This window comes from Anopheles maculipalpis, chromosome 2RL, assembly GCF_943734695.1.
Source record: "Anopheles maculipalpis chromosome 2RL, idAnoMacuDA_375_x, whole genome shotgun sequence".
NCBI classification, from domain to species: Eukaryota; Metazoa; Arthropoda; class Insecta; order Diptera; family Culicidae; genus Anopheles; species Anopheles maculipalpis.
The window spans coordinates 43,192,382-43,217,770 of NC_064871.1; the positions used below are offsets into that span (position 1 = coordinate 43,192,382).

General features: G+C 42.9%; 2 protein-coding genes across 4 annotated transcripts in view; one reads left to right on the forward strand and one right to left on the reverse strand.

Moving 5' to 3' along the window:
• LOC126558232 (protein elav-like) overlaps nucleotides 1-25,389 on the forward strand; it is a 381,245-nt gene that overhangs the window by 224,645 nt on the left and 131,211 nt on the right. The window lies entirely within an intron of this gene.
• LOC126557587 (b(0,+)-type amino acid transporter 1) lies at nucleotides 1,298-24,094 on the reverse strand. 2 transcript variants are annotated; one of them, XM_050213406.1, is made up of 11 exons: nucleotides 12,149-12,325; nucleotides 10,104-10,229; nucleotides 9,246-9,365; nucleotides 9,052-9,153; nucleotides 6,236-6,478; nucleotides 4,274-4,544; nucleotides 3,988-4,215; nucleotides 3,814-3,910; nucleotides 2,955-3,104; nucleotides 2,695-2,863; nucleotides 1,298-1,383 (listed from the first exon to the last, which is right to left on the reverse strand). In XM_050213406.1, the coding sequence occupies exons 1-11, from the start codon at nucleotides 12,264-12,266 to the stop codon at nucleotides 1,313-1,315; spliced, it is 1,695 nt and encodes a 564-aa protein (XP_050069363.1). In that variant the 5' UTR covers nucleotides 12,267-12,325; the 3' UTR covers nucleotides 1,298-1,312. The 2 variants fall into 2 exon arrangements, with proteins under 2 accessions (XP_050069363.1, XP_050069364.1); XM_050213407.1 differs by lacking the exon at nucleotides 12,149-12,325 and adding an exon at nucleotides 23,966-24,094 and having other exon boundaries at nucleotides 1,304-1,383.

Sequence of the window (25,389 nt, forward strand, 5' to 3'; positions counted from 1 at the left end):
TGGGTTTTGTTTTTTTGGTTATGATTCAGTAGTCAAAAGATGGAGTCTCAAAACCCTGCCCACCGTGTAGCATCCCTTTGAATTAAACGCGCTCAATTACAATGTCATGTGTTAGAAAATATTTTCTTAGCTTATTGAAAGAAAACCAACAAATGTAAAAACAAAGTAAAAACTCGCAAATGGTAAAGAGACGATTGAAGGACCGTTGTTTTACACGATTACACGATGCGAACAGTTCGATCGATCCTTCGGCGCGGAATGATAGCTCCGTTGGTGCACCGATCGAATCCGAACTACTGCTGTCCGTCTCCTGTTTCTGTCTGGGGAAATGAGAGAAAGCCAAGGATACACATTTGGGTTCAAATGTCATTATAAAAGATCTCACTCATCGACTCCTGCACTAAGCCGATGAAGAACAAAAAAAAATGGTCGTGTTTCACGTGAGCCACTCACATGGAGCAATTTCTACGTGTCTACGGAAAAATAAAAAAGTATACAAAAAAGAAGTGAAAAAACACAAAAAAAAAACGACCATTCGGGAATGATCCGTGCAGGTTTTGATAGAGCAAGAAGTAAACAGGTGTGTACAAGTAGGCCTTCGTAAATAAAAATAGCCTTCAATCGTCTCTATTCCGTTGCTATAGTGATACAAGTCTTCAGTGAGAGCTACGCCTTTTCCCCCGTTCTGTGAGCTTGGTCCATGGCTGTCTGTGTTTCCACCATTCGTAGGTTCCTAAGCTCACACTACTACTATTACTGATGGATAAACTTGTTTGGCCTACTTGGTTAAAAAGTAAGACTAGTAAAATTTGCAATCCACGACTGACATGCCACAATCCACGTGCCAACAACATTCCCAAAATGGCTTATCATTGTGCTCGTACCTTCACACCTACAATCAGTTCCGCGTCGACAGAAGTAAGTACATAAAGTATATGCATGTATATTATTGCTATTTTGCGAACAAACATTATCTCCATATTGCTCTGACACTTGCAGCTCCTCTGCTTTTTATAGCGGTTTAATACACCGCAAGTTTACAAACACACACACACACACTTTGGCTTTAAAGCGTTAAAGGACGATGGGGGACATGTTGGGCGATTAAGTACGTGGCACATTCATACTACCACCGTTACTACTGCTCTGTTGCTAACAATGCTAATATTACTAAGTTGCCAACACGAAATGGGATCGATGGCGGCATGCTCCTCCTTTTTGTGCCATTTACTGGATTAAAAACACCATTGCTGTTGTGTTGGGACAGGGCTTCACCAAATTGGTTGCGTGGCATTGATGTTGTATGCCATTACTAGTCGAACATTGCCATCGAGGTCGTTGGGACGACTTCAAACAGCATTTGGAAGAAGAGTGTGACATTGTCTGGAACGAGATGGAAATGGAAAAGGTCAGTGATGTTTCTAAACTAAGAAATTATGAGCATAATAATGCTGACATAAAAAAAGCACTTTCTCAGTAGATCTCAAGGGCCCCAGCACCCACCCAGTCTTTCTGTGAGAAGATTCCACTCGCCTCACCAATACAATCAAATCTACCAATTGTGCAGCCCTCGGCTAATTGGATGGGAAGTTGAGCAATTGTTCGATATTAGGAAGTCTGTTTGAGTACTTATTTGTTGAATTTTTGATTTAGACAACTCGTAAAATAAAATCTCTCAGCGACTTCACGTAAATCAAGCTGCTTGAATTATAAAACTTATTGAGACTATCTCTGACGTTCCTGGCTACTGGAGAACGGTGTGGATTTTATTTGTAATCCGTCCCTAAAACGTATATTCAACTGTATTTCCAACCGAACTAACTATGTTTTGTCAGAAGCGATACATAATCAATTTATTAGTTATTATATTTAAAGGCTGAAAGGTTCAAATATGATGGTTAATAGATGATACTGCCATAGCCCTTCACATTAAGATGGTTTAGCCGCATATTAATACTGGTATGGTCCGATGGCAGTGGTTGAAATCCCATCCGGACCGTTCCTCCGTAGTGAGATGACCAACTATCCATCTGAGCAGTATCGATAAGGCTAGTAAGCCCATTCAATGGGCAGCGTGGTCGTTTGGCCAAAAAGAAAAAGCCGTGTATTAATATTGCCTAGCTTTAGGCGTCTTTAAGTGACGGAGACTAAAGAAAATTAGGCTGAATTCCTAAAGGTTCTACTAAAGGATAAAAAGTTTATCAGTGAGTTTTTTTTAAACTAAATTAAAATCTCCAAGTGTATGACTCAGCCTCATAATAAATGTAAAGCTGTATAAGCTGCTAATCTGTTCAAAAGCTTTCCCAAACGACGCAAAAAAAAAACCAAGAGCCGATGTAAATTAATCCTATCTAAAAAACAAACATACAACTCGCTGGCTCATTTCTCATTTACACTTCATTATCACTCTTCCCGGGATATGCTGATGGTCGAATTAATAATTTTTGCACAACACAATAACCTTCACCGATCACTGCCCGGGAGGCAAATTGGCGAAAGGAAAAGAAACGAAGCACATCCCAACTCAGTAGTAACGTTTCGTTTGCCGGTGTGTCGGTCGTCGATTTTCACCATCGAAAAAGAAAACAAAACCTACTAAAAAATACACCAAACAAACGTTCCTAGCTGTGTGGTGGATTGCTATTTTTAAAAAAAATCCCCCGGTGCACGGCACACGTTATGCTTGCAACTTACCCATGAACTTTGGATGGTAACCGTAGTGTACGAAGGGAACGTAAAAGATCAGCCCAGCCAGTATGAACAGCACTGCGTACAGGTACTCGATTTGCGGCTTCTCGATGATGGGAGCCGCCACAAGGTAGCCGGAAATGACCATAACCAAAATTGGAATGATAAGTGGGACCTGCGAAAGAAATGTGGTTTAGGGGCGATTTAATCGTAAACCCGCGCTACGGTCCACGTCGACGGAGGCCGGACCGGGCGGAACCACTTACTTTGTAGGGTCGCGGGTAGTTCGGTTTGGTGTAGCGCATCACAATGAGGGCCACCATTGCGCCACCGTAGAATATCCAGGCGGTGAAGCTGAAGAAGTCGATCAGTGAGTCGATCGTGCCGTACAGTACCATTGCACCGGCAATCAGGGACTACATCGGGATGGAAAAAAAGAAAGCATATGTTGACTCTTGTCGGAAAAACGCTAGTTTAAATAGGGTACACGAGTAATTGCTGTTAACTTGCACACAATTAAGTCATTGAAGTCACTTTCTCGCTTAACAAATTGCGCAAATAAAATTGAGAATGCAAAAATAAATATTCTAAGGTATCAATAAGTAGAAAGGATTTGCAATGCTTTTGCTAAAAATATTGGAAACCAAATGAATAAGATGACTAAAAAGGCCGAATTACTGTAGTATTATTTATTAGTAACAAAAAATATATATGGAGAGTGTTATATATATAGCGCGCTACTGAAAAGTGCCAATCGTTTCTACGTCTCTCAGCAGCTATTCACAGAAAATGTTAACACAATCTACAATAGGAGGACCATGACCATAACATTTGACTCTGGCCTTGCCTAGCAAGGCTTTTTAGGCATCTGACGAATATTCTTAAAAATTCTAAACAACGGATTCTAGAATTCTAGGAAGTCTCAATCATCCGTTTATCATTTTTTAGTACCATCAAGCATTAAAATACGTAAAGTAGAACTTAAATGATCTTTTTGAGGTAATCTATTAAAAATATTAGCTCTGCAAAAACCAACCACAAGAAATAGGATGCAAAATGCGGGTCCTATAGGCTGAATTTTTACATTCACCCAGCTTGATTGCAATCCACAGACTTGATACTTACGTGAAAAATCAAACCCGGAGCCGGTGTTAGCCGACGAACATGCACGTAGGACAGAATGTCCAGCAAATGTCCCTCACGACTGGCAGCAAAACAGAGCCTGAGAAAAAGTAAAGCGACAGATAGGGATAATTACTAGATTCCAGTGGCAGACTCTTCTAAACCAGGCCAACATACCGTCCCGCGGCAAACAGTGTTCCGTTCGCACTGCCAAACGTACTGATGGTGACGCTCAGTGGCATTAGCCACGCCATTACGCCCAGTATGCGGTTACCGAAGGTGACTGCGACAGCTTCCGATTCGATCATCTCCGTCGGGGACATGGCCGCCAGATACGACACGTTGATCAGTGCGTAGCAAAGCGTCACCAGTGGGATGCCGATAATGATCGAACGTGGAAGATTCCTGCAGGACACAGACAGATGTATAGAGCGTTCGAGGACTCACAGGTGGCAACACTTACTTGCTCGGATTTTGGATCTCCTCCGTCACGTAGTTAAGATTGTTCCAACCGTCGTACGCCCACAGGCCGGTGTAGAACGCGGTCGCAATCGCACCTAGCGACGGTGTTGCACCGCTAAATGCATTCTGCAGGTGTTGTGTGTTGCCCTGGCACAGCTTGTACGCACCGCCGCAGATCACGATCAGTACGGCGATCAGCTTTGCCGACGTAAACACGTTCTGCACCGCCATACCCAGGTTCACGCTGTAGCAGTTGACGAACAGGATACTCACTGGGGACGGTGGGAGTCGGTACATGGAAGCAGAACAAGCAGATAGAACGGACGATTAGTGCTTCAGATATCATGGTTTGCTAGACGACACGGGCAAGCTTCCGGAACGGCACGCCAACACGACGTTAGGATGGAGTTGAAATTGCCCTACATATTCGAGGTTTCTTTTGTTCTGTGGCAGTGAGCAGATGTTTATGTTTGTAATATTGCGAACAAATAATGCTCTAAATACATTAACAAACAGAACGTTTGATTTGTAAAGTAACAGAAAAGCAAGACCCTACCAGTAATGAGATGAGAGCTTGGGAAACATTTACTTAAACTGGTACAAATTTAATAGAGAAATATTCTACCAAATATATAAAGAAAACTATAAAGAACTGTAGAAAGTAGATAATATTAAATACAAGATTAAATTTAAAAAGAACTTCCGTTTTAAAATTTCACGAATAAAAAATTACATTCAAAAAGTCATAAATTAAACTGCCAAATTCTGACAGAACGTAGCTGAATGGGATAAAATTTAATATCTTCGTGCTTTAATCACTAATCGAAGCTAGGGACGACAAAACAATGACTTGTTAGACTAAAAGGACGAACAAAAAGTATCAAAAGAAAAATTCAAAAGAAAAAACTGCTCGGAAAGAGTTGTAAAAGAACAATTCTAAGCCACATTAGAAATACTCTTGAAAACTCTACCAATCAATTTGGAACTAAAAAGAAGAAACTTTGCGAAATTTATCTTAACAAGTTACAAGTTTAAATCGTAATAATTAAGTATCTCAATCAAACGCAATCAAAGGTTCATTTTACATTAAATTATAAAAGTAAATCATTAAGATAAATTTTGCAAATTCGAAAATCGTAAACAAAACCACTAAACCTGTAGAGAGCTTGCACTAACTATTCCCGGGGTTGATACACTGTGAGCATGAAGCATGATGATGATGATGATGATGATCGAGAGGAAAGAAAAATAGCAAAAGAAGCATCGGGTCCAGTTCCTTCGGTCAGAGATCAGGGTGGCTGGAAGGATCGACGTACGCATGCATGCGAGCAGAGCCCGAGCCACACCAAAGGAGAGATACTGTTGGATGGATTCCAAAGATTCCCGGAAACAGGATGGATTTGCGGCCTCTTGCTTCTCCATTCCGGTGCACTAGCTGCGCAGGCAGATTCTACAAGAAGAGAACACTTTAAAGCAGCAGAGTCAAGATGGTGAGCCTGTTCGCGCTCTCTTTTTCGCTCTCTCTCTCTCTCTCTCTTTCTCTTTTTCTCTTCCTCTCTCGCCGTTTGATTTTGGTGGACTGGGTCGGGTAACGCTCATCGTTCATGCGTTCTGTTGTGTCCTTACTTTGCTCAGTGCTCCAGACTCGGATTTCCTCGCACCAGTCCCTGTCCGATGCTCTGGAAATGGAATGGGAACAGTTCTAACGACTACAAACCAAACCAAACGCAAAACAACGAACCGAACAATCAGAAAACGGATCAAGGACCGACCGCTCTCCGCCCGGTCCCAGGACCCGCGACATTGATGGAGCTTGAGGATGGTGGCACGAACCGATTCCATCCGATCGAAGGGCGAAGCAACTGTTCATCGCGTCTTTTTTTGTATTTTTTTATTTTTTTTGGGATGTAAAACTTTTTCGCCCGCAAATTCATTCTCCTGCCAGCGTCTGTCGCGCACTTACCGATCGCCAGTATCGCGACCATCTTCACCACGGCCAGCGGCGGGTCGCACTCGTACACGAACGCCTCGACGGCATACTGCGCGAACGACAGACAAATGATCGCCATCTGGGACGGCTTGAGAACCAGCGTCGACACCCACGAAAACAGGAAAGCGGGCCAGGCCCCGAACGCGTCCATAAAGTATGCCCATTCTGCTCCGGATGAAGTATTCATCGTGCCTAACTCAGCGTACGCCAATGCACCTGTGGGAAGGAGCAAAAAAAGGAAAGAGAAAGCTATCGTAAGTGGGAGAGAGGCATGGAAGGACTCATTGTTTTTAATTGCTAGTCAGCTACTGCAGCACTTTGTGATCGTTTGCAAAATTTCCCCCAGAATGTAGACGACGCTAACGCTTGTCTGCCTTTTGGCAGTGTGACAAGTGCATCCTTCCGCTGTTGGCGGTTTAATTACTGTCAACGAAGCGTTCAAACGGGACAAACTTTTTAACGTGATGCTCATTTATCGTTCAACGACTTTGCGTGTGCGGTATAGTCAGCGTAGCTGTAATAGCTTTACGATTGTAGTTTTATGAGTTGAGCTGGAGTTTGAAGCCGTTTACTATAAGTGTGGAATAGTTTTGTGGCGCTTTTTTTTACGTAATTAGCCATTACATCGGGCTAGTGGTGGGTTTTACCCTCACCAATGTCAAATTACTGTTCATAATTTTACAAACCAACTCAAATTTCTGCCTAAAGGATTAATTAAAGTATTTGACGGTAAACCCTGGATCACAGGAATAATCGTTATGAGCTTCCAAGACAACACTTTGTCACAAGCCACGACGGCCTTGAGTGTGCCTATGAATGCATACATTCGAAGGATATGTATCGAGGTTTAAGCACGTCCTTCACAACATTTGATCCTTCATCGACAAAGTTTTCGTGCAAAAAAGTTCTTCCTCACACAAGCCCTTTTAGCCATATCAAAACGTGATTCTGTCTGTAGTGGAATTATTCTCGAAATACTTTTAGGGGAAATGTACTCTTTTTGCTCATGAATCAGAAAATGGGTGTGTAAGTCCTATTTTTAGCCATACGCAAACACAACCATTTTGCTACAATTTATTGCACTTACTACATCGTCACTCTCCCCATAAAACTCGATATCTTCCTTCTGGTTTTGTTGCGATTGCTGCGTTATAATAACTACGTCACGCAATTTAAGCTCGTTCGCTATTAATACGCGGACGGCATTCTTGCTTTTGGTGTGCAAAACCCGGGCCACGAAATTTGTAAATATTGACTAAAAAGCTAGGAAGCGAGACAATCGGTTTTAATACGTTGTCCGTTTCGCTTACTTACAGCCAGAGGGGTTCGGAAGCTTTGATGGGACTCTATTTGTCGCGGTTTAATTTTGCGCTGCGATTCACTTTACACTGTTGTAAGATTTATTGTACTGTATGGGAAGGAGGGAGCACTCTTCGCAAGAAACGATCCACCATAAAGATGTCTAAAGATGTTTGTTAACAAATGCTCTTGTTTAGCAAAACGCACCCTCGGTTCAAGGATAAGCATGTTGTCATTTAAATCGAAAATACAAAAAAAAGTATTGCGCATTAATATATACGGTGCAAACACAACTAATTGCCAATGAAACCTTCCTGAATCGTGGTAATTAATGAAGGACCAGGCGTCTCCATCACATTTGATTTTTTTAATTGAATGTTTAATAAAATTATTCTGAATTAAATATTCTCAACATTTTTTTAAGTTAGTTAGTCTACTAAACTATAATTAAAAAGGTAAGTAAAACGTTCTTTTAAGCAGCACATACAATTCCCAGGACATGTTTATGCTCCTGTTTATACATTCCGAAGATGTTCCGTACATACGTCCTTTAGGCGAAAATTTATTATGCCATATAAACAATTGTAATTCAGCAGAACGTGCCCACATTCAGGACCGAAGAAAGAAAAAAAAACAAACAATCCATTCATTGACGAAATTAAAACAATGTGGTAAAAACAATGCATCACGTTCTAGAACGAACCATTGCAAAGATTTATGACCCACCCCCGGACTAGGGAGCGAAACGATCACGTCTCATCACACAATGTCCCCATCATCTTCGTATCAATTTGATCTTCAGCCCTCTACTCTTAACCTTGCGCTGCCGATTTGGTCTTTTTTGCGAATAAAAGCGAAAAAAATAATACTATTTTTAAAACCCCCGTCCATCTAACGGTGTCACACGACACTGATCATTCGGTGGGGAACGATCATGCAACAAACGTCGCATTCCGTATGCAACAATACTCTCCCGTTGCATCACTACACTGCGACAGCGACAGGTTGATCGATACGTGTCAAAGCGGAAAATGATCAAGAGTAGAACAAAACATCGAAACAGCACCTGACCAAAGTGGAGATCAAGGAAGGACGACGTACTCGCGGTTAACGCATGTGACGCACTTCGTCATGACAGGTCGCATGACTTTTGAGCATTATCCTCGGGGAGGCTTTTAACGGCAGAAAAAAGATTGAATTTTTTTTACCAAACATTTGAAATAGCAAAGGAATTGGAGTTTTAGGAGAAGTGACAATTCGTCAACTGACATAAAATTTGGCACACGGTGACGCAAACAAACTGCTTAGAAAGTATTTCTCATTACATGTTCCCTCCCTTGTTCAACATTACTGATGGGGTTCATGGTAGAACTTTCAATTCAATCTCAACTATTTCGGGTGGGATGCTTGGTGAGTTTTCACACGAATCCCAACTACCCATGTCAACCAACTTGATATGCGTTTTGCCGAGGTTCACCGTTAGTACTTACCTAACAACGAGAGCAATCCACAGGCCATCCAAATGATAAAGCTCACACCAATGGAACCAGTTCTCACCAGTAAACCAGATGGCGACACGAAAATTCCGGACCCTGGGGATGAACAAGCAGCAGAAGAAGCCGTCGAAGTCGTTCGCTATTAGCATTCGTGAAAGGGTTTCGGACGTACAACGATGAGAACTTACCAATCATGGTACCGACAATTAAAGCAACCCCACTGAAGAGTCCCACCCGTCTCTTGAGGTGAATAATGTCGTTCTGCGCTGCGCCCGGCCCCTCCAGCGCGTCCCGCATCCCCCCGGTCCCTGTAAAAGAGGAAAATCAAGTAGCAAAAGATAGGCGATTAGTATTGGCAAGGCAATAATGGCATGAAGCGTAGAAAGATAGTCAATATTGGAGTTTGAAAACTAGTTTCAGTGCGACTATCATTTCGTAAGCTATGTTTGACATTAAAATTGAATTCCTCTTTGGTTTACTACGCGGATTCAAATTCAAATCTTTAACGTAACTTTTAAGGGAAGTAATTAATTCTTCACTAAGTAATTGATGTACAATAACTTATGCAAATAACTAAGTAATTTTAATTGAACGGTTCTTTTAAAGTTATAACAGCCACTGGCTAATTACATCAGAATCAAGAAAATTTTAAATGCACCCGTAAAACTAATCTTCCCTTCTGCCTTTCCGATAGCAGTGGCGGGCAAAGTGTAGTTCATGGCCATGGCAATACTTATCAACTTTAACCATCCACATCCACTTCCGCGGTGTCGTAATCTCAGTTCAAATCTTTCCATCATTTGCACACCATTAAGCAAGTGCACGCTGTAGCGGTGCAAATGCATCAAACCCTAATCCCTTCTCCGCTACAAACACCAGTTCTTACTAGGGAGGAAATAAAGCTCATCGTTTTCCACGCGGAAATAACGTGCTACACTTCCTATCCTTATCTTTGCCTGATATTCAATGCTGCAAGGGCGCGTTTTAGCGTTCCAGCGGTAATTTGCTTCACACGGGGAACTACGCCGGCTCAAGCGGTTTCTTACCTGATGAGTCGGTCTCTGCCGTTTCGGACGTCCCTCGCCCGAGAGTCCCGTTGAGCTGCGCTGTTCCGTCGTCGATGCGGGAATTCCAGTCTGTTTTTGATACATCTTTAATTGATCCACTGTGTCCTGGAGAAGAGCAAAGCGATACAGAAGCGAAGAGGAACATTAGAAAAATAAGGATAGTAAAAAAAAAACGTTTCCGATTGACAAACGTCGCTTCTCGTATATCAACGAAAACAGTCAATTTGGGCATATTACAAAGCAGAAAACACTTGAATCTATCAATCGACAAACAGACTGACAAGCGGCAGTCGAACGGAAGAAAAGGAATCCCTTCTGCAGACGGTCAGTTCAACACGATCTGGGGACGTGTTTTCATTTTAATGATGGCACATGGTTGAAGGGTGCTAATTAATCTCACGAAGGATATATTTATCGTTCGACGCTGCCCTGCCCGGCGCGAATTACAAAGCCACTTAAAACCGGTAACGTAAATCATCATCGTCTTGTCACAATCACCAGCAAAGCACCATTGAATGTAAGGGTGGGATCGATCAACCCGCACCATTGTGTCTTGTGTCTTGTGCCCCTACAAATTAACCTTTACGGACACACAATCGGAACGCAATGGATGAATGGTTTCGGATGTCAATTGAGCTCACTGGCACGTGGCTGATGGGCAACGAACTTTACGGATGTTCCCGGTTTTTGGCGGATATCGTTGCAAGCAGATGGAGAGTTGCTTCAAATTCCTTCACTCACTTGATCAGATCGTTTCGGGGGACCTTTGAGAAGCAGTAAATTAAACATTTGCCTAACTGCCTCTGTCACACACAGTCCACCGAAATCGTTTTCGACTCGAGGCAGGGGCAAACATTTAGTATGAAACTGTATTTTTCCATCTGGTTCCATCGCTCAGCGTATTCGCGCGCGCAAAAACATTCAGCCCACATCGCACGATTCCCTTATGTTGACCTTAAGATTGCCCCCACGGCCCTACACACGCCGTCCGGTGGTCATCTTGTTTTTGTTGGCATGATTCACACCACGATACGCACCAAGCTCACAATCGCACAAACCGAACGCTGTGGACGGCCTTGGGCCATTTGTTTTTCTTCACTTATTTCGAAAACAGACCACGGCATCCGGTCACACGTACACACACACACACACACACGCACACGGAGGAAGTGGGTATGGGATGTTACTTTTTTAGATTTTCTTCATCACCGTATAAAGTGAGTTTGGCGAACGGATTAAACATTTAACAGCTATTGCACTTCTCGATGGAGGCGCCTGGTCGTTTTCGCCGCAGGGGATTAGGTGGCTCCAGGTACTATATTGGGGGGAATTTCACCACTACCACTACCACCACCACTGGATGCGCACATTGTGTCCTACATTGTGATAAAGATAGAAAACTCCGTTCGACCTCATTTGCACGCTCACTGGCACGGCTCGGTATTACGTGACGACAAAATGCGCGTCGTTATATCACCGCCAGACGAGGGAAGCTCTACACATATCTATGTATGTCTGCTAGGTTTCCATCCCATTACCGGTCAAACAGGTAGGTAGCATGTGCACATGGCATAGAGAAAAACACGCAAACCGGAAAACGGAATAAAGCCAAAACCATAAACAAACGAAAGAGCAGATGGAATGGAATGGCACCCGATAAGTTCACCATCGGCACACTGCACACGAAATGGAGCACTCACTCTCGCCACAAAGATGCTCACGTTTTTCACACCTCTTTCCTAATGGACATGCATCAATCATCACCTAATCTGTTCGTCGCAATTGGCAATTGTTCCCGCTCGGTCCCACTCGGATGCACGAGACTTTTGGGCGGGATTTAAGGATGAGGTACCACCGATCGATCGATCGATCGATCGAATACAGCCTTTACCGATCTGTTCACGGAGCTACGAAAGTGTTGGCTATTTTAATCCAATCCGTTAAAACCGTTCCTTAATCTAGCGCTTGATGCGGTGAACGAACACGAAGTTGAGTGGAGTCATCGGGCAAAAAAAAGCACGCACCTGCATAGCCATTAGTGCACTGAGTAGGAGTTGCTGCCGCCTGCAGCTGGTGTACGTTGTGCCCTCCGGCATTGTGGTCTGTCGCTGCCGAGAAGAGCTGAGAGATTGAGCTGCGCATGGCATGAGCGTTCAGAGCAATTTTTATCCGACTCGGTGTTTTGCAAGACCTGGCGCACGTTCAATGCTCGACTGTGGACAAATGCGGTGATCGCACTGACTGACTCCTGTCCACTATCTTTCACGTTCGTTCGGTGGGGGTAACGAGAGGGACAAGGGAGAAAGGGTATTTGGAGTTGTATTTGGAGTTGGAGGGACCTAGATTCACTACTTGTCAACCGCTTTTGCCTGAGACCACATTCAGACCGAACAAACACCACACTAGAAATACAACAAACAACCACGTGGTGGGTTTGTCTTGTATCCTATTAATGATACATACAACGCATACACACACACACACTAACACAACCACGACTGATACCACCACGGTACCTCTCTCGGCGAGGAAAAGAAACACAGAACTACTGATGAACCGATCGCAATCACTTCTCAATGCAAGATAAGTGCTCGAGCGTGTGCCGAAAAAACCTTGATCTAGCTCGGGTCAGGTTCGAAGTTTAACTGAAAAGATTTCTTAGTCGCGAATCGCGCTTTTATACAGCACCGGATCTATCGCTTTCCCTCTCCGAGCTAGGCGGGATAACGAGAGCAAGCGATCGGTCAACGGTAAAAGACCCAGAGAGCCGAACGACCGGCCCAGACGAAAGACGGAAACGACGGTCCTCGAATGTCAGAATTCTGCCATCATCAACATCAGGCCAACTATTCGCGACGCGAGTGCGACAACGAGAGGGTTTGCTCGTGCCGCTGGTTGAGGTGAAATATTTTCCCTCTTCGCCTCTGGTAGCAGCGGCAGTGTCCGTTTGGTGGTTTTCAACGGTCAAAAATAGCTGAACAAGGGAGCGTTTTTTTTATGGGGAACGCTCTCGCAACATTCATGGCGCCAAAATGTGCAAATACGCGTAACGATCGTACTCCTGTTCTTTCCTTTTCTCTCTCTCTCTTGCATGGGTTTTTGTAGGTTTGTGGGTGAGTCTGCATTAGTAATAAAAATTGCAACGATGCAGTTGAGCCGATCAACAGAAACTCTAACCCACACAAACACAGACAAGCTCAGTTAATATCGTCATCATGAGGCGTACTTTGGGGAGATTTGTAGAAACAGCTTGTTAACTTGTGCTTCATAATGAGTGTTTGAACAGTCTCTCCGATCATCTGCCAAATCCCGTACGGAATCGTCTCACTCTATCATTTAACACCACCATTTTCACAAACGACAAAAAAGAACTCATAACAAGCCAAGTTGACAACAGTGCAGCAGCAGTGTAAACATAATTCGCTTCGATAAACAAGCCGATCATGACGGTATCGCGATAGCGCAATGATCACATGATACGAGGATATTAACTGAGCTGAAATGAAATGAGATCTCTCAGCGAGCGACGAAGCGATGCGTTGGGTGATAAATGTGTGTTCCTTTTCATATTGTGTGTTCCTAAGGAATTACTGCAATACTTATTGAAACGACGAAACTGATACTCAAAGCAAAATGCCAAAAAGTATGCAAAAGAACATCAAATTAGTCTGAAATAACAGGTCGGCTGATAAATGTTTGGCCTGACACATGGACCGCGCTAGTAAAATTAAATCCATAACATTTATAGTTTGTGCCAACCTTGAAACAAGTTCTTTCAACATATGACAGCACTCGGACAATAACCTAGTGAGTTAGAGCATTTTGTGTGACGCATCTTTTGTGCTATGATTAATCATGGCAAAGAAGGAATATCCCGTGATGATAAAGCATTGCTTTTCAAAGGGAAAAAATACAGTTGAAGCCAATAAATTGGCTTGATGAAGAGGTTTTGGATACTGCTCCACAATAATCAACCTTCAAGTATTAGTATTCTTAATTTAAATGTGGTAAAATTAGCACTAAGAACGTTGAACAGAGTGGACACTCAAAAGAGTTATCGTCAAACACATAAAAATTATCCATAAAATATTTAAATCAACCGTAATATGAAGTTGATCGAGATAGCCTTCACCCCGAAGATATCTAAGGAACTTGTTGGACATATCGTTCACAACCAAAAACCAAAACAACAACGAGTTGATGATTTAGAGCCGTTTTTGGTGCTGTTTATGCGAAATAAAGCCGAGTTTTTGTGCCGATATGTTACCATGGATGAGACTTGGCATCACCACTACAATCCGAAAATCCAATCCGATTAGACCGGACACGATGAACCTGCACCAAAGCGGGGGGAAACGCAACGATCAGATGAAAAGGTTATGGCGCATGTTTCCTTTGGGATTCACAAGGAATAATCATCGATTGACAGCCACTACTAACAGGTTGGCTGATAAGTCCCCGGTCTAACAAAGAAAAACACATTTTTTTGTCAAAATTCGTTTTTAATATTCAACATAGTTCCCTTCAAGAGCGATACAACGATTATAACGACCTTCCAATTTTTTGATACCATTTTGGTAGTACTCCTTCGATTTTGCCTCAAAATAGGCCTCAGTTTCGGCGACCACCTCTTCATTGCAGCCAAATTTTTTCCCTGCGAGCATCCTTTTGAGGTCTGAGAACAAGAAAAAGTCGCTGGGGGCCAGATCTGGAGAATACGGTGGGTGGGGAAGCAATTCGAAGCCCAATTCATGAATTTTTGCCATCGTTCTCAATGACTTGTGGCACGGTGCGTTGTCTTGGTGGAACAACGCTTTTTTCTTCTTCGTTCTTTTTTCGTTCGTCAAGCAACCAAAAGTTGCTTGACAAAAGACGCTCTGTCTCACAAACTAATTGACATACAGACGTCAAATTTTGACACGAATCATTTGAAGGTTGGTGATGTGTAAAAATAATATGCATTTAATACTAGCGGCGCGATCTATGTGTCAGACCGGGGACTTATCAGCCAACCAGTTATATCAAGTTTTTGAAGCGTTTGAAGGACAAAACCGCTGAAAAACGGAAACATTTAAAGAAAAAAAACTTGGGTTTCATCTAGACAACGCACCGCATGCCACAAATCAATGAAAAAAATGGCACATATTCATGAATTGGGCTACGAATCGCTTCCCAATCCACCATATTCTCCAGATATGGTGTCTAGTGACTATTTTCTTTCCTTCGATCTGAAAAGGATGCTCTCTGGGATGAAATTTTCGTCGAGGAGGATAAAGAGGTGATCGGCAAAACTGAGGCCTATTTTGATGCATAGAACAAATACTGCTACAAAAATAGTATCAAAAAAAAAATTAAGACCGCTATGATCGGACTATTCTTCCCTGGAAAGGATGTATGTTGAATAAAAAATTATAATTTTGGCAAAAAATTGTGTTTTATCATCATCCGTCAAATTATTATCAACCCACCAGTCACAATGGCTTTACCAAGCACTTTTCTCTACTTTCACGGTCTGTTCCAACCCAAACCAATTAACTTATTCGCATAACGCGTTATGACACCTGTCGCGTCCACAGGTTTGACTTCACAGTCGCAACACATCAAAAATCAGCACAAGCATTAAACAAACTTTGCCATAGCAAATTGCTCGTTAAACCTCGATTCTAAAAGCTTCTGTCCGGTTCCATAATCGATACTGTCAACCAACGGTAAAGATTCCCCATGGATGTCACACCATGTCGGGGACGGGGTCAGATTTTGCTGACTGTACGCCACACTTTCCACTCGTTTAGTGACGGTTGACTGCACTTTTTCATCAGCTACTTGCTGTAGCAGCTGGTTCAACGGTGTCAAAACGATTTCAACACCCGGCTCGGTGAAGCCGGTTCGTGCTGGTTGAATTGTGCATTACCACCGGTAACGTAACTGTTTCCCGGAGGGGGGAGGTGATGGCGATGATCACATGTAACCGTAGGTCAGCGCCATCCTAACGTACCTATTGACACGCATTCTAATCGCACCCATTTCACACACCTTTTGTCGTGCCTTAAAGAGGCTGTTGCTCTATTCAAAGATCATCCACCCAAAATCCCATTGAGTTGGGTTTGCTTGTAGCGTTATAAAAAAAAGGCAAATCAACGTCCCAACAGTGGTTGAAAGAATTACATTCCTTTCGAGATGTATCACATCATTTGCGGTGTTGGTGTGTGTGCGTGTTTCCCTTTTCTTTCTCCCTCGCTGCACATTGATACCGCCCGGTGGCCATCTTGGCAGTTCAACTTACAGATGGTGGTCGACCGGAATGTTCGGACAGCTCGTGCGACGCTTTCGGGAGTTCGACCGTGCGTATCTCGTCTATTTTGGGAACCTCGTGACCTACCGCTTCACCACACCCGGTTTACCTTCTTACCGCTTCTCTTGCCTTACCGAGACACTGACCTTCCGCTCTCTCGCTCTCCCAAGGTTTCTACGAATGGAAAACGAACGAAAACATTTTTTTTTCTTGTGATTTCATTGCAAGATAAGAAGAAATCCGCCAGTTTTCTTGCCACCCTTGAAGCAAACGCGATGAAAAATGACCTTCTGATGTGGTGCCGTTTGTCACGCGTCAGAAGCTTACAGGCTGCGGCCACCCAAGGGTTTGCCTTTCTCCGCCTTGTAATTGAATGCTGCTTTTTTAGGATCAATGCAAAAAAAAAAAAAAACAAACAACAATTCATTTCGCAGCCTAATCAACAAGTTCTTGTTCGCCGGCGAAAATTCGTCTCGTGATGCCGTTTGGCTAGTGTCCATCATAATCAAATCCATCACTTGGGGTATGAAAAGGCAGCGTTGTGCAGGGTGAATTTTCCCGTTTTTGTTGTCTCGTTAATAAAACCTATTTTCAAGAAAGGGTTTAAATGGTCACACTGTTTGGGAACCTTTTTTTTTAGTTTTTGTTGGACATGATGAATGCACCTGACCAGTGTTTCCCGGTAGCGTGTCAAGTAACTGCCAAGAATAATTATAAAATTAATCCATCAACCCGATTGAGGGGTGCATTGTAATGACGCGCCGGCTGCTTTGGCCCGGGAAAGTATGCCCAATACTAACACAATAAAATCGGAAAGCTTCGCGAGTTTCGAATGCAAACGCAATAAACTTTTATTTATTATTGTCTGTGTACACCAGGCAAGCAGACCGTTTTTGTCAAGGGAAAATAAAACCACGAGAATGAAACCAGCGAACGGCATCGCTCAAGCGTACGGTGGATACAGAGAATGTAGTTTCACGATCGACAGTGAAGCCCTTGGCAAACATCGTAAAATGATTTTTACGGTGATAGTTTCAATTTCTGGCCACTAATGGGAATCTGTTCGTGCAAGCTAAGGCTGTTTTGGTACGTGGGTGGTTGGTGAATGAGCTGCGATTTACAAAATCAATGCTTGACGTCACGATTTTGAAAAAAAAAAACATGTATTTAAGCTAGGCTAGTGTTGGAACTATAAATGGAAAGCCGGAATTAACTTGAAACTAAATTACCAATATGAATAATATTTTACAATTAGCTTACCGCAGCTTTTAATAGGATGTTTAAAAGCTCGATACTAAATGTCAATACAAATAGTATCTCACACGAATGAAAAATGCATAACAAACCGTGTAATCTCTTTAGGGCCATTACAGCGAACCTAATGTTGTAATGCACTCGCTCCTTTCATTAAAACAAACTTTCGCCGAGCACGCCTGGTACGCATCGAGGTCAACAGCGGTCGCAGGCGGGCACACATTTGCAACACGGTAACGTCCGGTCAGCTCATCCTGCACGAGCAGCACAATCACAAACCCCGGTACGCTTCCGGCGAGCAAATGAACCACTCAAGAGCAACCAACTGAGAGAGAAAGAGAGTGTAAAGGCTAGAATAGAACGTGGGGCTTTTTTTAATGTTGCATACAAATACCACCAACAACAATAGCAACGGGAAAAAACCGGCCGCCCCGGTTCAGTGTCCTTGAAGCTTCGATCCGGACATGCTCCTGCACGCAAATTACCACGTGGAACCGGAGCCGGCCATCACTCGCGAGAGGCACGTGGAAAGCAATGGACGGCACAGACGAAGCAAACATTCCGAAAGGATAACAATTCAGTTCAGCATACCGGTCACGGGACGGAGCGAGAAGATTCATCTCACTTCACTACGCTCTATCTCACTGGGTGCGGGTAGCGCGAGTAAATGCGCAGCCGCAACGAGAATGAGGCGAGAGAAAACTAATCAGCTCACTCTCGCTTCTCACCCAGTCGATCGGCTCATCAACGGCGGGTTCATCATACACTCACTCACTCACTCACTCACTCGCTCGCTGTCAGGCTTCTCATCATGGATGGAACGGATGGAGGCGCCCAGTTCGAGCGGAGAAAGTGAACCATTGGAGCCGTTTCGAATGAATTGCAATTTGATTTTACACTCAAAAGCACCTACACAATGTCACCGTTGGGAAAGCACACAAATTCATATAATAGTGAATGTTTGTTTCCAGTAATGCGAGAATTATGTGATGAATGTGTTGCTATTTCCTATGCCGAATTTAAAGTCCCTCAATTAAGTGAGGTTAGTATTAATTTTCGTTATTCTCCCTTTCACAAGCATGGATCGGAAATGACGCAGTTGATTTCATTTTTATCAATTTGAGCAAATCTCATAAAAAGACTCATTATTTAAAAATTGGCTTTACTACAACGATCATTTAAAGTTTAGAATTGAAGCATACACGCCGTCACTAACTGATTTATTTGATTATTCAGTCAAACGACCAAACAACACTATCATGTGGATCAACGGGACCGTTTGCATTTTGCACAAATTCCACGTTGGTTCGTTGGCTTAATTAGATTAGGATTTTTGCACATCTGCTCGGGGACCGTACGGTGCACGAAAATCGAATCACTTTACGCTACTAGGCGGCCTAAATCGTCGCGTGCAAAACGATTTCACCTCATCGTTGTCATTTCATTTTCTCCACAACCTGTTACAACCAATTCAAAGCCATAGTTTAGCTTTAGTATGAAATGTAAATTAAATTTCAATGATTAAATGTGTAAAACGTTCAATATTCCGCATTGCCATGGCTTCATGACAAGTGTTTCAATGTCAATTACATACTATACCACGCTTTTCATAGCGGTTTTTTTTTTAAATCCATTAAGTAGAGTAGCTATTCGCCTTCAACCTAGTTGTCCAGTGGGTCTCACCATGATCGTCTCCAAATTTTTTGATTTTTTTTATTCATTTAGCACGCCCATACGCATACACAGACAAATAAATGTGCTGTCTTAACAATATTTGTTTGTTTGTTGCAGTTCAGACCAAAACAGAAAGGTTACCAATAGAAAGGCCACAACACCACAATAGCCGGAATTCGGAAGCAACCAAACACTATTAATACAATAGCCAAATAATAATACACTGCAATAGTATCGGACCATCAGAATGAAGATCTACCAATATCATCATCATCATCATCATCACCATCACCACAACCATAACCGAGTATGCCCGGGATAAGGCAAAGAATAAGGAGGAAATGCCTTATCAATATGATTAAAAAATTTATTCAACAAAAGCGTTGTTGACAATACGACACAGGACCGTCATAATTAATTATAAGTAAATAAATAAAAAAACAAATAGCACGCCCATATAGAATTCATATAGAATAAGTAAGATACACCTTTCCTGCCGGTGTACCTTAGCTGGGAGACCGAGCCGAGTCGTGAAAGGGCACCATATCCTGGGTGTGCTCGGTAGACAAATTTGAGGATAACTCGTAGCAAAAGGGCCTTCCTAGTGTTATCGCTTTTACAAAATTCTCCTAAGCAAACAGGTCTTATCTACCTAAAGACTCTTAGTGTTAGTCTTATTGTCCCCATTTGCCACTTTTGCGTCACTAAGTAAGCTGCTTATTTAGTCTGTGCTCATTACAAGGGAACTGTTCTGACGAGTTTCGAACTCCGGTGCTACGGCGTGAAGCTCGACACCGCTATCACCTCACACGCACACAACCGCTTATATACCTAGAGAACTTGTCATCCAAATGACCTCCTGACGTCCTTCACGAGACCCATTATTATTATGTTTACTTCAAGCCTCCTCTAGTCGAAATCCGCCTTTGCAAATGCCACCAAAATTGGAGCTCTTCCTGTCCAAATTCTTGAACTTTGCATTAGGTAGATAGTAAACATTGAACATTGCGATTGATGCACCGTCACTTATTGATGATATTTCCATTCCCATGCAATGGAACCCACCCACCGTTCTAACGGATGAACGAAATAAGACACCAAACCTGACACTAAAATCCCTCTCTCCTTTACCTACGCACGGTTCCATTTTATCCCCACACATCCTTAGGGAAATTGGATGAATGGAGTCACTGGCAATCACCACCACCACACAACCCACTCCATCTTACCCTCCCATACCCCCATTCGACCCGTTCAACCTACATGCAGTTGCATCGGAAACGACGATCATTTCGAGCTGACTTTTTTCTTCTCATGTTCATGTTGAGCTATTTTTCATTTCATTTCGCTCGGACGACACATTCCACACCAGGCTGTCCAATAAAATGTCATTCCACCGTGGCAGCACGTCGTAGAAGTGTAAACGCTCGCCTTTGCTGCTGCGAATCTGCGGTGCACATATTGGCAAAAAAAAAGGTCAACCACCACCAAGCAGAGCGAAGCTACACGAAAAATATCCAATTAATTGCATTCGTGGAAAGAAACTATGCAACTTAAAATGGACGCTCCTAACCGGAAGCTGCAAACGGTAACGGAACAGTAACCAAAAGTGCACCCAAAAGCAAAAGTGGAAAATGATTTCTCCGTCCCTTTATACACATACAATCGCATGCAATCAGATTCGGATGCAATGCAATGCTCTTGTCCTCGTATTTTATGCATTGTAAGCAGGACGGAAAAGGTTGCATTGTTCATGGATGAGAATGTTCCTAGACGAACCCGATTTCACGACAAACAAAAAACTCTAATCGCTATTGGGTGAAAGCATTTGTTTTTCCTTTTTTTTCCTTTTCCTTTTTTGCTCAGTACAGTCCGCGAGTGGATTGAAATGATTTTGCGCAGGCGTCGGAATGGCCGAGATGTATGTAAGATAAAGCAATCTTGGAATGGAAATCCGAATTGATGCGCATTTAGGTTGGCAAATGGGTATGGAATAAGGAATAAGCTGATAGAAGGGAAGTGTCTGGTCAGACTGGTCAGAATACAGATTGATCATCAACCCAGCTTTGATCAGATTGAAGTAATGGACAATTGAGATATAAGCATCCACATTTGTTCGTGTTGCCCAGGAAAAGAGATTGAAGTTAATTAAAAAAGATGTTCATAACAATTAAATCGTGGGTGATAGATGGCTGGTGTGGTAATGAAACGTTACCAATTTCACGATCATACATTACAACATCCTCCTCTCCACAAATGAAGCTCACGTTTTGCCGTGCCTTAAAAGCTTGTCCACGTGGAGCATTAACTCTCCGGGCAGCATTTACCGGTTGATGGAAATTTACTGGCTACCGCGCTAAGCTGGCGTCATTGGCGCCATTTCTCGCATAAATACGATCCTCGCCGACCGGTCAGGTTCACGGTTTGGCAAACCGAGCGACACAGCTCGATCGAGTCGGCCCCGTTTTGCGTCGATTGAAACCAATTAGTTTTAATTGAACGTCAATTGTGGTCGTGGCCATGTTGGGATACAATACAGACACAAAATGGTTGGCGATCGGTGTCTTGATAAATTCGCATGGTACCAAAGCATGGAGTAGTTTTCCTTTTTTTTTTAGCTGCTGACTCGTTCGAAGTTCTCGGTCTTAGTCCGGATTGAGACAGATTTATGTGGGCAAAGGCGACATCGCATTCCGAACACACACACTAAGCAAAGTCCGCTGTGAAGCAAAGGGAAAGCACACGTAGAACACTGTGTCCTAGTTGCGTTCCCTTGGCGTAATGCAAAGGATACGAGTCGAAACTTGTGTCCCATATTTTACAATAATATAATAAAGTTCGCGCTCAACGTGACTCAATACAGCATCTTACGCCATAATGTTACAGCGGACGATGCCAACCCTGGCCTCCCTCTACTACCCCGTGTATGATCGTGCTTTACGTCATTTTCCGAATGCAGAAGCAACAAGATTGGTACGTACGGAATGTGGGGTGTGTTAAGCTGATTTATTGCAACAAAAACACCCTTTCCATCCTGGCAGCTGTATTGCTTCCCAGGGAGAAGCAGCACGGATTTGTGGTAGTGGATTGATACGGATTCATTTACATGGCAGGTAATAAACACCTTTTTTTTTTTTTTTTTTTTTTTTTTATTCATAAGGGACGGCCAGGCCGTATTGCTTTAATAAACACCTTAATCGCAAGACAAATATGATGATGAGAGTTTTATCGAGATATTGAATGATAAGAAATAAATAAAATTAATTCCTTAAATTAACGCCCAAACTCTCTTATTTCAGAATAACATTTCGCTGACCTTATTGTAGTCCGTTAGTCCAGGTTTATCATAATTCTTATCAGTATTTACTCCCAGAACAAATTGCTCTCATAAACTTTCATTTTCATGAGGTTTTTTTCTTAATTGTAAGACTCTCATCCACGCAGTTCCCGTCAATTAAACCTTTATGGGCATCTAGCCGAAAATTGACCAACAGCAAGTCAAGTATGCTGCATTAAGCGCAATTGATGCTGTTTGCCAACTCCGCCAGAAAGAAACCGATCGAAACCTTGACCTACATCCTAAGGACGCCAAAACGCTAGGCCACATTTTGGCGGCTCCATGAGAACTCGTTTCAGCAACTGCTAAATTTCAATTTCAGCCCCTGCAGAAAGTCAACATACGCCAAGCACGAGGCACCATTACTCGCGACGCTTCCCACGAGGTCGAGTGAAGGTCGGCCCAAGAACTCAATTTGACGACGTGGTTGCATTCATTGGGAAAGGCCATGGAAGGACGAAGTTTACCGGAAGGATGAGGAGGTCTTTCCCCCCCACCTAGGGAAAGGAGGAGGTAGAACAGAACCCTCAAGCCACTTATGAACACTCAGTACCGTGTGGTGGTGAGTTGAGACTAATCTTCTCACTTGATTCATTTAACTCACGCTAGTGCAACAATTCTAGTGAGAAATTTTAACCTCATCATCCATCAGTTTTGTCTCACAATAGCCCACCAACTGTGTGGGATTTAACCTCACAAATCTACCACACCGATGCTATGGGAAGCAGAAGACAAAAAAAAAAACGCACCCATTTTGCTTTGCTGACCGTAGCACCGTAAAAACCCGGCACTTAGAACTGACCACATGGTGGTGTATCATCATCTGGCCGCGCTGCTTGAGTTTGGTGCTAATTGATGGGCAACCAGAGCAAACGCGGCTCGCCGTCGGCTGTCATTCGGTTTCGTTTTGCGGTTTCGTGCACATCACGCGGCCACGGCCAATGGCATGACGTCAAAAGAGGGTGCCGCCGCGCTGCATCACTTGCTCTTGCTCAACAAGCTGGCCGATACATTCACAAAAATACACACCAGGGGCTGGATGGAAGTTTGATTCCACACACTGCACGCTAAACATCTCCACGCCTACTTAGCTCGAGATTGCATCATCTAGCTAGGACTTTTCGACCGTTCGACAACTTTTCACCAGAAGACGGTGAATGAGCAGACAGTCCTTCTGGCAACGGAGCACGTTCGATAGCCACGTGAAAACATTTTCTCTTGCACACACACGCTTGTACCTGCTACCATCTGTCCGTGGGGGGCGGGAGAATACTTGGTACTTACCGTTTCCAAATTGATTTGTTTGATAAGCATGCTGAAACATGTCTTGCAGTCGATCACTTTCGATGTCTTTACTCTCATGTCACTCGGCACAGACTGAATGAGCTCGCAGCGCGGAAAAACGCCGATTATATACTCATATGCCACGCTCTCTCTCTCTCTCTTCGCTTCAACCAATTCACTCTTCCGCTCTCCTGAACAAATGAATGTCCTCACAGAGCTCACGCAACACATCTCACAACGTGCGTTCAACGCGTACTTACTCACCACTAAGAGGGAAAATTGCGCAGAATCATTCGCACGGTGCGTGAGACGTGCGAGGAGGCGTTGTTGCCGTGTGTCACTACCAGCTACCCTCCCCTTCCTGTCTTTAGTACACAGCCCGCATTTCGCAATTCATTCAATAATCCAGAATCCGGCGTGTTTGCATTTCGCATCGTTTGTCTCACTCACTTAAGCGACCACTCGCGCCTTACAGTCGCTGCTCGTCTTACACCGACTGAAGATCCCCCTTCCCTCAGTTCCCCAGTGTACAATATTTGCTCACAGGCTGGAAGCAAGGAATGGCTTAACAATGCTCTTCTCGATTTGTTTGTACGCACGTATTTGAAGTGTTTGAGGTAGCCTAATTATCTACCCCGTCTCATCGATAAATGTAATATTTCACTCGATGTCGAAGCCATTATTTATAAAGTTTTTGTATAAATTTCTTTCATTTTGAAAATAAAACAATGCAATTACACAGCTTTTTGGTTTTCCAGGGTTTGAATTTGTATAAAGCTCAATGTTTTGTGTGTTTTTGTTTAATTATTATTGTTCTCATTTCGTTTATCGTAATGTGTTTTTTAGTTTTGTTTTTCGTACAAAAATAACCGGGTTTTTCCTTATTGGTGGTTTTGTATGATTTGCTTTTCGACGGGTTTTTTTTTGTATATATCTTAACGTGTTTTTTTCCCAGTGGTTAAAGTTTACTTTTGTTCGTGGTATTTCCTCTTGGCCCGAAAAATATTCACTATATCATCGTGACGGGGATTATGGCATATTAGTTATGCTACAGTTTCGAATTAGTTTCTTTTTCTCGCTTGTGTTATACGCGGTAAAGCTACCCAAAAGTTCGAAATGTTCATTCATAAAAAATAAGAATCGTACACAACACCTCCATTAATGTCCTGTATGGCATGAAGGAAAGGATCGAATCCGAACGTCCTACGGAAAAGGAAAACGTAACTACTAAAACATAAACTTAACTTTAAACGATACATTCAACTGGAAAACGGAAAAGTCTATATATACTGTATAATAACTGTTCTTCATTTTGTGCAATTTTAACAACACAATTATAAACATTGATTTCATTTTTTCTCTTTCTTTTTCTGTATCATATCGCTTAGCGGTTTTTCATTTAAAAAATATCAGTTCAGTGGTTT

What these genes read in the sequence shown, in the direction of transcription:
- LOC126557587 (XM_050213406.1), bottom strand. Translation starts at nt 12,266, where the DNA reads ATGCGCAGCTCAATCTCTCAGCTCTTCTCGGCAGCGACAGACCACAAT. An exon ending in GGTCGCGATACTGGCGATCG is followed by an intron (nt 4,545 to 6,235) that starts GTAAGTGCGCGA and finishes CACCGTCCCCAG; the next exon opens with TGAGTATCCTGTTCGTCAAC. An exon ending in ACACTGTTTGCCGCGGGACG is followed by an intron (nt 3,911 to 3,987) that starts GTATGTTGGCCT and finishes ACTTTTTCTCAG; the next exon opens with GCTCTGTTTTGCTGCCAGTC.